Genomic DNA, 13,387 nt, shown 5'->3' with positions numbered 1-13,387 from the left:
CAAGAGCACTTCAGCATCCCAAAGCACCACCTCCCATCGCCCCTCGCTTGTGAACTCCCAGGCTGATTAAAGGGTCTGATCCAGCAAGTCAATTCTGATCGTTTCCCTCCATTAAAAAAAACAAAAACAACACAGAGAAGAGAAAATAAATAAAAGTGCATAATTAATTTATTGAATTACAAATCTTGACAGTTTTCTTCCTTCTGTTTTGATTCCACCTATGATCAGCAAATCCAGGCTGAAGGACTATTTGCTACTGGTCGTCTGTTTGTCTTCTTCTTCTTTCTCGCTTGCTTCGTCCCGCCCCTCATCTCTGCCCTTCCACTCAGAAATCCAATAGCAGCATCTGAAGTCAGGAGCGCTTCTGAGGTAGACTAGCAGCCTTGGCATCACGGAGAAAGGGAGAGGGGAAAAGCTTGGCCTCCCGATGTCCCTGTGGGGAGGACTACGGAGAGCAGAGGGTGTGACTGGAGGACAGACCGGCCTGACCCCCTTGGCCCCACTCCCACAGCTGCTGGTGCCCTGCCAATGCACTTTTTGCCCTCCCCACCAGCCACGGCTGGAGAGTCCTAAACGGGGGGGGGGGGGGAGCTTCCTCTCGCTTAGTTCCAGTTCAAATTCCCTTCTATCCTAACCCCGCCAAGGGATCAGGAGTGATAAAGGCACACGGGGAAGAGGATCTGGTAGAGGACACCGTCTGTGGTCACAGCTTCCCGTTGATGCTGATCTTGGCCACGGAGATACTCTCGGTGGTCTCGACCCGGCCCTTCTCGTAAATGACGAAGAGGCTGTGGGCGTCGTCGGGCGCCGGCCCGTCTAATGCCGTCATGGAGGAGTAACCGCTGGCGCCGCTCCAGATCTGCAAGGCCTCCTTCCACCACGACGAACCATTGGTGAAACTCCAGCGCAGCGTCATGTTGACCCCTGGGGTGTGTGGGGGGAGAGAGTGCGGTGTCACGTTCGTGTGCAGAGTCACATTCACCAGCCTAGCCTGATCTCATCAGAGCTCAGAAGCGAAGTAGGGTCAGCTACGGGTTGCTACGCAGAGGTAGGTAATAGCAAAAACCCCTCTGCTCATCTCTTGCCTTCAAAACCCCACAAGGTGGGACTTTATGGGCTGCGACTTGAGAGAACACTTTACCTTATGGTGCTGGTTACTGACTATCTGAGTTTATTCACTGACTGGCCACCCAAAGGTGCTCAAAGCAGCAAAGGATTTGCAATCAAATGAAACGGTCCCTGTCAGAATTCATCCAAGTTCCTAAAGCCATCTAAAGCATCACACTGGTGAATGAGAACAGCCCCTTTAACGTTCCTTTTCTATCCAGCTCAAAAACCTTCCGGAAAAGAAACCATTTACAGGTTGGTCTGGGAGGCTTGCTGGGTGTGTGTGTGTGTGTGTTTGGTTCTGAGCTCGAGCACCTGCTTTGGATGCAGGAGTTCCCAGATTCAGTCCCAGAGTCTCCAGCTAAAGGGATCTGGGAGCAGGTGATGTGGAAGAGCTCTGCCCGTGACTATGGGGAGCCACTGCCAGTCAGAACAGACAATACTGACCTTGATAAACCAAGGGTCTAATTCAGTACCGTGCCAGTTAAGGCTGGTTCCCATGAATGGATGGGCTGATTGACACAGGGAGGTGGTGGTCCTATAGCTACTTTGGACTCACGCCATTTAGGGCTTTACAGGCTACAAAAAGACTTGCATGGAGTATTTGTGCAATAGAGATTTCCTTCAGTGTGCGATAGGATCCCAGATAGGGTTGCCATCCTCCTAGGCTTGCCAGTCCCCAGGTGTGTGTGTGTGGGGGGGGATCCCACAATTTTGTGGGCCATGGCCCGCCGCTGACCAGTTGGCCGGCAGGGGAAACCTCACCCCAAAACAGACATCTCTGTGCAATGTCAGTGACGCACTGACATCACTTCTGGAAGGGACAACATTGCATTGGCGACGTTGGAGATGACACTCTGCTTTTGGGGCAAAACTCTATGGTCTGTACCGTTTTTACCATAGAGTTTTGTCCAAAGAGTAGAATTAGGGTTGCCAAGTTGTACCTCGTCCTGAAGCGGGGGACTCCCGGGTCGATCCTGGAGAGCGTGGCCCCGCCCCCAGCGTGCCCGGCGTGGTCGCGTCACTTCCTGGTGACGTGCACATCGGGGTGGAGTTCCCCCCGGGGCCCAATCTGGCGCCGGCGGGGAACGGGCCTCTGGGGCGAGGGTTTCCCCGCCCCCCAGGTGGACTTGGCAAGCCTAAGTAGAATGTTGTCCCTGTGACTGCCAGATCTTGCTTGCAGCCATGCGCCATTCACCCTCCACTCTCCTGCGCCCAATTTCCCACTCACGTTCCCTCTCGTGGGCCGGGTTGGTGAAGAAGACGAGGCCTGATTTGACGAGGGCCCCGGCAGCCACAGCCGGGTCCACCAAGGTCTCGTCAAAGGTCACATTTTCCAGTGGGAGGGTGTCACAGGCATCGTAGCTGCGCACCACAATCCGGCAACTGCAGTGGTAGAAGTTCTCGTTCCGGGCGTTGATCACCACGGATCCGTCTGGCAGCTCATAAGGCTGGAAGAAGAGGTGATGGAGGGTAAGATTTGGGTGGGAGAAATAAAAATGTTCCCTTGGCATGCGTTCTCCTCTCCCCACACTATCTGCCTCCTCCCCTCCTATGACTTAGCATTTAAAAATGAAGGATACCATAAACTATTGGGGCACGCTGGTCTGAAAGTTTGGATTCCAAGGGGTGACATCTAAACAAAGCCGGAACAAGGGGGCATTGCTCTCTTCAGGATGTCCCGGGCTCCTTTTTGAAGGATTAGAATTCATTTAAAAAAATTGCAAATGAAGGATCCAAACTACTATGTCGCTATTGATCTGTTTATATTTGGTGGGTGTGTTTGGGGCTGGGGTTTCTGTATATAATCGCGGCTCGCCACGTGTGTTGTTGTTGCTGTGTTACTGAATAAAGAGCTATGCTGAAATCACGACAGCCTCTTGAACCCACTACTTAACATCTTTTGCTTTCACATTATAGACCTGTAGTGCTGCTTAAGGAAATGTAATTGGAGGATTTTGCTGGGTGAATGGACCTTTCCAGATCTGCTTCCAGATCCCAAAACAGCATTCCACCCACACATTGCTTTATATTCCTCATAAAACGCAGCAATGCTTGTCCTCCAATTATGATACCCTCCAATTACGATTCCTTGGCTGTCAGTCCTGTCCAGCTAGGGCTGCTGAGAGGAGAGGACCGGGGGTTTTCCGGGGGGGGGGGGGACCAAACTCCAGGGGTCTCTGTCATCTTGGGGGGTCCATACAGCTGGGCAATAATGTTTGGGTTGGGTGCAGGTGGTGGAAGGAGGGACCCAGAGGAAATCCTTGTCAAGGGGCCCTTGGAGACACACAAGGGCCCACAGTTGGATTCCAGTCTGGTAGCACTTTGGAGAGACCAACAATAATTTTAGGGGATAAGCTTCTGAGTGTCAAAGGTACTGAAAGGAACTCTCGGTCTGGGGCACATGATGCTCTGTATTCTTGGTGCTTGGGGGGGGGGGACAACAGTGGGAGGGCTTCTAGTGTCCTGGCCCCACTGATGGACCTCCCGATGGCACCTGGTATTTTTGGCCACTGGGTGACAGAGTGTTGGACTGGATGGGCCACTGGCCTGATCCAACACTGGCTTCTCTTAGGTTCTTATGTTCTCCCTTCGTCAGACACCAGTAGAAATGGAGATCCTTGAGTCCTTTGATTCTAGTCAGAAAGTGGGAGGGGTGTCGTAAGGGATGCTTATAAAGGATGTAGAGACACAATGCGTATTGCCATCAGCTTAATTATAGCAGAGGGGAAATGCTGCCCCCCCCCCAAAAAAAATCAGCATCTGTAGTGAGATAAGTATCCTGTGTCCCTATTCAGGTGGCGGGAGTGTGTGTGTCCATTGTTCTGCCCTTCTTCCACCACTCTAAATTCATTTAAAACATTTTTTTTAGCCCAGCTTTCTCTGTTGAGGGGCCTGGGGCAAACCTTACACCCACTCCTGCTTCTTTGTGCTTAATTAATGAATTACTTCTTTTTGTGTTTTTTCATATATGTGTGTGTGTTTGTGACTGTGTGTGCACCTGGAAGTCATGGCGGCCTCTGCTGACTGACCCCTACTGGGAACATGGAGGACATTCAGGGAGGTGGTTGAATAAAGCTCACCCCGTCCTCCCAACCGCTGGTATTCCAAGGAGGTCTCCCATCCAAGTACTTGCCAGAGTCGACCCTGCTTAGCTTCCGAGATCTGACCAGATCAGGCTTGCCTGGGCTATCCAGGACAGGGCAATAAATTACTTCTTCAGCACTTGCCTGGCGTTCCTAAACTGATTTGTAAACAGTTCCCTTTCTGCTTGGGGAGAGAGGAGGAGGGGCATGGGTTAATTCCTGCTCTTCTATTCCCTGAAAGTTTTTTGTTAATAAAAATTGTTTATGATTATAATTTTAAGTGGTGTGATTATGATCCCCACATGAAAAGGAAATCTGTAACGAAAGCCGCCCTCGTTTACCGTCCCGAAACAAGGTCCGATCAAGGATTTATTCAGGAACGCCTTGCCACCGTCAATGAACAGGAAGTTTATTTAGGGTCAGAAGCCACTGGAAGCCAAATTCTTGTCATCCCCTAAGAGGGCAGTAAACAAGCGTTTCTCCTAAGTGGCGACAAGATAGTCTTATCGCTCAGTGCACCCATCCAAGTGTATTTATCATAGTGAACACTTTACAACAATGCTGAGACGGAATGGCCCCTGATGTCCTCACTCCAAACCGTCCCACGTTTCAGATCACACCCACCTGGCATTCATCAGGATTGAAGTCACTGGGGTGTTTTATTCCACCAAAAGGGATGCCGTGCAGGGGCTGCTTCCCATACTGCCACGTCCAGCCATGGTCGTCGCTGAGGAGACAGGAGATCCCATCCCGGTCTATCGTCCCGTGGCCACAGACAATCAAGCGGCCCTTCTTGGGCTCGTAACGTTTCTGCAACTCAGAGCAGAATCGGCCCAAAATGAGGATGATCTCCACACTATCTCCCTGCCCGTGCACACTGCTGCTGGATCCCTCTTCCCCAATAATCCCTTCTCAGTTAAGAGCAGCTGGGGAGTCCCTAATTCTGACCCTGTCACTGCGAGAATCATAGAAGCAACGTCTGGTGAAGCCAGAAGTAGAGACTTTTCAGTAACTACCCCATGGAATTCCCTCCCTAGTGACATCGATAGATGCCGAACTCTCGGCTGTGTCTACACGGTGAAGGTAATTTTCTGTGTTGTTCTCTTTGCCTTGGCAAACTTGTTCATTAATGCTTTGGAGTTGGGAGTAAGTAGTGAAGTGGCTAAATTTGCGGATGACACGCAATTGTTCAGGGTGGTGAAAAGCAGGGAGGATTGTGAGGCACTCCAAAGGGATCTGTCGAGGATGGGCGAGTGGGCGTCAACGTGGAAAATGGGGTTTGATGTGGCCAAGTGCAAGGTGAGGCACAATGGAGCCAAAAATCCTAAATATAAATACACGTTGATGGAGTCCGAACTGGCAGAGACTGACCAAGAGAGAGATCTTGGAGTCGTAATAGATAACTCACTGAAAATGTCGAGACAATGTGTGAGTGCAATAAAAAAGGCCAATGCTATGCTGGGGATTATTAGGAAGGGAATTGAAAACAAATCAGCCAGTATCATAATGCTTCTGTATAAATTGATAGTGTGACCTCATTTGGAGTACTGTGTACAGTTCTGGTCACCACACCTCAAAAAGGATATTTCAGCATTGGAAAAAGTGCAGAAAAGGGCAACTCGAATGATAAAAGGATTGGAACACTTTCCCTATGAAGAAAGGTTAAAGTGCTTCGGGCTCTTCAGCTTGGAGAACCAATGGCTGAGAGGTGACATGATTGAGGTTTATAAGATTATGCATGGGAAAGAACAGGTAGAGAAAGAAGTACTTTTCTCTCTTTCTAACAATACAAGAACTCGTGGGCACTCAATGAAATTGCTGAGCAGTCGGGTTAGAATAGATAAAGGGAAGTACTTCTTCACCCAAAAAGTGATTAACACATGGAATTCACTGCCACAGGAAGTGGTGGCAGCTAAAAGCATGGATGGCTTCAGGAGGGAATTATATAAACATATGGAGCAGAGATCCATCAGTGGATATTAGCCACAAGGTATAGATAGGAACTCTGGGGCAAGTGATGCTCTGTATTCTTTGTGTTGGGGGGGGGCAACAGTGGGAGAGCTTCTAGTGTCCTGGCCCCACTGGTGGACGTCCTGATGGTACCTGGTATTTTTGGCCACTGTTGACAGAGTGTTGGACTAGATGGGCCATTGGCCTGATCCAACATTGGCTTCTCTTATGTTATGTTCTAATTCACAGCAGCAATGGTTTGCCCACAAGGCAGTTTCCCCCACAATTTCCTGGCATCAGCCCTTCCAAGGCTGCCATTCCCCCCTGCACCACCAGAGGGCTTTATCATCCATTTTTTAAAAAGGGCCATTGCTAGACTGCTATAGTGTTATAATGGTCTTCTGCTCTATTGTCACAATCTGGAAATTCTCTGAAATTCCAGCCTCCATTTTTTTAAAGGCTCTAGCCCTTTTCATTAAATGATACATCTTTGCAGAGGAGCTAGCAGATCGTGGCAATAGCTCTTTATAACACTACAGCGATCTAGCAATTGCTACTTTTAAAAAGAAGTCCCCCCAAAGCTCTTCAGTGGTGTGGCAGAAACAGCATCTGTGGGAAGCAAAGTCAAGAGAAATGCTGTCAATGAAGGTGGGACCTTCAAAAGAAGAAGAAAAAGAGGAGGGGGTGGAGGAGATTGGATTCATACCCTGCCCTGCACTACTCGGAAGGAGTCTCAGAGCACCTTACAATCCCCTTCCCTTCCCCTCCCCACGACACCCTGTGAGGTAGGTGGGGCTGAAAGAGCTCTTTTGAGAACTGTCGTTGAGAGAACAGCTCGGAGACAACTCGTGACTGACCCAAGGTCACACCAACAGCTGCATGTGGAGGAGTGGGGAATCAAACCCAGTTCTCCCACGTTTTTGTCCGCGCTCTTAACCACTACACCACACTGGCACCTTCCTTTCCACACAGCATGCAAAGGCACTTGGACCGCAATCTTCCCCCAAACAACCATGTCAAAGCAGGTTTTGGTGAAACTGCAGCAAAGTGGGGGAAATCCAGAAAGCTGACAACTAACAGATGCCACTGTGTGCATACTCCAAAAAAACCCCCACTCTGGTTTGGATGCCAAACCAGAACAAAACCTCCACCTGGAAGCAACCCCAGCAGAGAGAATGGTTTCCAGTTGTCAAAGGTGTCAGACAAGGATGCGTTTTATCTCCCTGTCTCTTCAATCTGTATGCGGAACGTATCCTAAGGAAAGCTGGATTAGCTTTAGATGAAGCTGGAGTGAAAATGGATGGAAGAAAAATTAACCATTTGAGATATGCAGATGACACCACATTATTGGCAGAAGACAATGAAGGCTTGAAACAGCTACTGATGGAGGTTAAAGGAGAAAGCACCAAAGCAGGATTACAGCTCAACATCAAGAAGACAAAAGTAATGACTACTGGGGAATCACAGAACTTTAAGGCTGACAATGAAGAAATTGAAACTTTTCAAGATTTTCTATTCCCTCAACCAAAAGGGAGACCACACCTAAGAAATCAGAAGGAGACTGAAACTGGGGAGGGCAGCCACGAGGGAGCTAGGAAAGATCCTTAAGAGTAAGGATGTGTTGTTGGCGACCACGATCAAGTTACTGCATGCCATAGTATTCCTCATTACTATGTATGGGTTTGAAAGTTGGATAATGAAGAAAACTGACAGGAAGAAAGTTGATTCACTTGAAATGTGGTGATGGAGGGAAGTTTTACAGATACTTTGGATTGCCAAAAAAGACAAATATGTGGATTCGAGACTAAAAGGGGAGCGGTGGCACAGGGGATTTATCCTCTGGTTACAAGTAACATCTGAGGTGAACAGAACTGCTGTCGGTTCTCGCCCCGCGCTGGTGTGAGCTACCAGCCTTGTCCCCAGCTCGTCGTCCACCCAGTGGTTCGAAAGCTTTGGCGAGTGGATAAAATGGGTACCACTCCTTAGAGAGGGTGGGCACACCAAACCCCCCCCCCCCCCCCCTGGGGGGGGGGGGTCCGGGGGACAGAAGGGGGCATTGTCAAGATCTAAAGCCTAGAAGATCTCTTCGGCATCAAGAAGCCTGTAATGGGCCGTTCCGGCCAGGTGGTGGCAGTATGGAGCTGCGACCCGAAGAGTCCTGGAAAGGAAGAGCTGACGTCATCCAGCCAAGCCAAGCCGAGTGTGGAAAATGCCGTCCGGATCACGTCTGAGTTGCAACTGAACAAATCCCTGTCGGCTGCAAAACGTGTGCTATGTAAAGATTATATGTGTTGTCCTCCCTTACCCCCATAAAGCATTGTTAGTCCCTTGTGAAATGAGTAACCGTAAATCGCTCAGGGCCAGCAGCTCTGCAAGGATTGAGTGATCAATAAATTGAAAGATTATTTATTATAAATCAAGCCTGTATTCTCCCTAGAAGCTCAAATGACTAAACTGAGGCGATTGTACTTTGGCCATATCATGTGAAAACAAAAGTCACTGGAAAAGACACTAATGCTAGGGAAAGTGGAAGGCAGCAGGAAAAGAGGAAGACCACCCATGAGATGGATTGACTGTATATGGCCCTCAGTTTGCAAGACCTGAGGTTGGCTGTTAACCACAAGGCCTTTTGGAGGACATTAATTCATAGGGTTGCCATAAGTCAGAAGTGACTTGAAGGTACTTCAGACACACACACACGGCAAATAAATAAATACACCCGTTTTGTAAAAGTCCCCATACCTGGCACAGTGCAGGCTCACCTGGATGCCATAGCCTGGTCCAGGGGCAAACATGGCCGTGCCAATCTCCTCAGAGAGGTTCCTGGGAACACTCCACGTGACCCCGTCGTCACGGCTGCGAATGATCATGGTGCTCGCGACGGGGCATCGGTTGTAGTGGGCACAGAGAGTGTAGATCAGGAACACAATGTTCTTTTCCGAGTCCACCACCACAGCCCCAAGGTTGAGCCCGTCCACCAGGGAACCGTCGTCAACGATGAACGAAGTGGGGCTCCAGGTAGCACCTGGGAAAGAGACACAAAAAACAGTCAGGAGCAGTGTGCTCCCTCAGGGCAACTGAAGCAAACAGGGAGGCCTTCCAGACTGGTATTTCAAGTGAGACAAAACTTCTGAAAAAACGCTCTCATGTCATGATGGGTTCTGGCTCTGTTTGTATAGAAAACAGAAAACCTCTTCAGAATAGGGAGGAATACACTGTCTGAACATGACTGTTTCTAAACATCTCCTCCAACATTCTCATGGTCTTACACTTCTGCACCTGGAAAAGGGTTGCTAGCTTTTCATACCAGACCTTCTCCAGTGCTGTAGACTCTGTCTGCCTACAGCAGGTTTCTATCTGCTCTATCTGCAGGTAGAAACAAGCAATATTGTTGATTTATTCACTGTGAAAAGCTTCAACTGCCGATTTCTGTACAATAAGTCATTGCGATAGGCCAAGTCAGTAATGACAGCAAGGTTTTCCTGGCCAGGTAGTAATTTTTTTAAAATTGTTATAATTGTGATTATTGATTTTGTTTTTATGCTGGCCTTCCTTCGCTGCACTCTGGTGTAGGGCTGCCAACCTCCAGGCGGCACCTGGAGATCTCCCACTATTACAGTGATCTCTAGATGACTAAGAGCAGTTCTCCTTGAGAAAACGGCTGCTTTGGAGGGTGGAATGTATGGCATGATACCCTGCAGAGGTCCCTCCCCTCCCCAAATCTCACCCTCTCCAGGTCCACCCCCGAAATCTCCAGGTATTTTCCAGCCCAGAGCTGGCAACCCTGTTCATGTGCCATACATAGTTTGGGTCCTCCCATCTTATGCCCACACTCCTTATCTGCATTAGGTGGGTTTGGCTGAGAGACTCTGGCCTAAGGTCACGAGACCTGTCCTAAACGGGTCTACTCAGAACCCTTCTTGGGCCTGCGGCGTACTCCCGAGGAAGTGTCCTTAGGATGGCACTGTTAGTGAGCCTCATAGCAGAGAGCAGATTTTAAATCCTGCTCTCCCTAGCCACGTTGACAAGAAGTGGCAACCCTGGCGCCTGGAAGCGTTGCCTGGCAACAGGCAACTTCATTCTTCTTATCGCCCAGCTCCCCCTAGGCCGTAAAGCGGACAGAGCTGTTTCTGGGAAGGGAGGGGAGGACCTTGAAGAGGAGTGCCTTGTAAGAGCCAACTGTGTTCTCTAACACCACAGCTTCTTCCTCCTACTACAAAATATTCCTAGGTCTCCCCCACCAATTATCAGCAACCATAGTACAGCTGAAAGGGTAACCTATAGAGGTGAGATGCTGTCACACTCTAAGCTTGACATGTTCCGGGCTACCGAGACAGGAGGGACTAGGGGTCCACAGTTCTCAGGTCTTGGGTTGCTTCGGAGGCCCAAGAAGCCAGGCAGTCCATCTACCACACATTATTCTCCTGCAACAGCCAGGATGAGTAGCCTTTCTAGGAATTTGTAACTGCTTGCTTCATTTTAAATTATACAGCAAGAGCAGCAGCAGCAAGAGAGCAAAGGGGGAAATCCGGATTCCTAGAGTGGGGTCGTCGTCGCCCCCCCGCCCCGCCTCTCAAGAATTGGTGAGCTCCTTCTCTCTCTTTCTGGCAAAAAGAAGCAATGCATGAGAAATAAATTCCACAGAGGTCAGTGGTGCCCGTTTCATCCCTTCTCTCTCATCCTTTTCTTTGTACTTGTGTGTTTCTTTAAATGTTGGGAGCAGGGGGAATCAGGGCTCTGGGCAGCCCTTGCTGGCCGTGACCTGAATGCCTCTTCCGAGAGGCCACAGAAGAGGAAGTTCCTAAAGCCCTCCAAAAGGCTGGTAAAGGTAAAGGTTTCCCTTGCTCGAAAGCCAGTTGAATCCAACTCTAGGGGGCGGTGCTCATCTCCGTTTCCAAGCCAAAGAGCCAGCGCTGTCCGAAGACTTCTCCATGGCCATGTGGCCGGCATGACTAAATGCTGAGGCGCACGGAACGCTGTTACTTTCCCACCCAAGTGGTACCTATTTATCTACTTGCAATTCTTTGCTTTCGAACGGCTAGGGTGACAGGAGCTGGGGCCAGAGACGGGAGCTCGCTCCGTCACCTGGCACTAGGGTCTTGAACTGCCAAGCTACTGCAGCTCAGTGTCTTAACCTCTGAGCCACCGTGGCCAGACAGTTGTATAAATCTCTTTCCCCATGCCACCACCACTCCCTTCAAGGCACACCAAAGCCCAAAAGCATCTTCCATAAGGGGGAACGTAACTGTCTTCCTTGAGCTGCCTGTTAGTGGCTGAGATGACATTTACATGGGTTTCCCTCTTATTTCGACTTGCGGCAACAGTTCACGTCTACTCACAAAGGTTTGCTAACATGGACACAGCATGTATGTAAGTTTTCACTGAAGGGTTGCCCAGCCCAAACGCGAAGCATCATAGGGTGAGGCATCAGTTCCTTACTCTTGAGGTTACCAGGCTTCTGGTCAACAGAGAAAGTGTCTGGCAATTCAAGTTGGGATACACCAGGGCCCATAGTAGTTTTTATTTGAGGGGGTCAGGTGACCCATGATGGCCAATCCTGTGCCAGTGCCTTCTGGATAGCTTTAAGGCACAAGGTGCTGCCCCAAGTAGCTTGAGACAGCTCATTGCTGAGGGATTCAACTTGGGTTTTGAATCCCCCCCGAAATGACCTCTGCAGACACCCTGCTGTGTCCTTCAACCCTAGCAAGGGTGGTGGTGACTTCAGCTTCCTGTCCCTTTTATTGATTATTTCCCTGCCTATTTCTTCTTCTTCTAGCATCTTTGGCTGCTGGAACTGAACAATATCGACAACACTGGGTGCTTAGGGTCACCAGGTCCTATCTGGCTGGCAGCAGGGGGCTCTCGGGTCCTCTCCGGGATGTTCTGCACACGCGGTGCGATGTCACCCAGACGTGATGTCATCACATCACCGACATGGGGGTGTGTGTGTGACGCTCTAGTTTTTGGGCAAAACTCTATGGGTTTTTTTGCCTTCAAAACCATAGACTTTGCCCAAAAACTAGAGCGTCACCCCTGACATCGGTGATGCAATGACGTCACTGTTTGGGGGTGGTGTTTCCCCCACCGGCCAGCAGATCCAGGCCCCTAAAAGCAGGGGGACCCCTGCTGGGATCTGGGGACTGGGTGTTTGCTGTTGTTGTGTGTGTGCACAGCCAAGCCAGAAAGAATCAGCTTTATTTTATTTTAAACACACATATATACCTGCCTTTCTTCCAAGCATTTCAGGACCCAAGGTGGGTAACAACAGTATAAAAACAATGGGATAAAAACAATAAATGTTAAAAACAGATATTTATTTATTGAATTCATTTATACTCCACTTTTCTCCCCAATGCAGAACCCAAAGCCGCTTACATCATTCTCCTCACCTGCATTTTATCGAATACATGACAAGAAAGCAATATAAAAACACCTTATTTCCACTAGCAGGAGATTCCCCTCTCAAGCTCAAGATCTTGATGGATGTCCAACTACCCCAGTCTATCTGCCTACATTTCACCACCTCAGGGCCTGTCTGAAGCCCCCCCTGCTTTTTAAAACACGTCTAGCCCCGCTCCCTTTCTCCCTTCCCACAGCCCTCAGTTTCTCAGACCTTTGTCCTGCGATCTGCGAAGGGCGATGAATTTCGCTCCGGTGTCCGAGGAAGAGTACTTCCGGGCTTCGGCAAAGGCCAGGAGGGTGCCCTGAGGCGTCGCTGCGATGAGGGGGATCCTGAATGTGTTCACTTCCCCGATCACGCCGCCACTCACCCACAGCAACTGCTCCATGGTGATGATGGGTCTCACCTGCCAAGGGAAAGCCAGGAAGGTTTGTTTGGCCACGGCTGGGAGGGAAATGTTGTGTGGAATGGTGAAACAACACCTTTGCAGGGCAGACTAATTTTTTTTTAATGCTTTGTCGGCCACATGACCATGGAGAAGTCTTCGGACAGCGCTGGCTCTTCGGCTTGGAAACGGAGATGAGCACCACCTCCTAGCGTTGGATTCGACTGGCTTTCGAACAAGGGAAACTTTCACCTTTATTCATTTACAGACATTAAAAAAAACCCCTCCAAGAAAGTACTTGTGATTTACAAAGATTCATAAAAAGCAAACCAATAGGTCTTGTCACTTATTTTCTTATATTCCAGAATACAATAGACAAAATCCAAAATGTATGAGATTTATCAGCAATTTGAGGATTACTCTTTTGGGTTCTCTGACAGAGTTGCCAGCCTCCAGGTG

General features: G+C 49.3%; 1 protein-coding gene across 1 annotated transcript; it reads right to left on the bottom strand.

The window, feature by feature from the left end:
• Positions 1 to 577: 577 nt before the first annotated feature.
• NEU1 (neuraminidase 1 (lysosomal sialidase)) lies at positions 578 to 12,987 on the bottom strand (the record flags this gene model as incomplete). Its single annotated transcript, XM_015422387.1, has 5 exons — positions 578 to 924; positions 2,339 to 2,558; positions 4,818 to 5,003; positions 8,906 to 9,168; positions 12,757 to 12,987. Coding segments are annotated over 5 exons (1,121 nt in total), but the record flags the coding sequence as incomplete, so codon positions are not given.
• Positions 12,988 to 13,387: the final 400 nt, after the last annotated feature.

The sequence above is a fragment of the Gekko japonicus genome, unplaced genomic scaffold (genome assembly GCF_001447785.1).
Source record: "Gekko japonicus isolate JY-2015 unplaced genomic scaffold, Gekko_japonicus_V1.1 scaffold1152, whole genome shotgun sequence".
In the NCBI taxonomy this organism is placed as follows: Eukaryota; Metazoa; Chordata; class Lepidosauria; order Squamata; family Gekkonidae; genus Gekko; species Gekko japonicus.
This window is presented reverse-complemented; position numbering and strand designations above follow the sequence as displayed.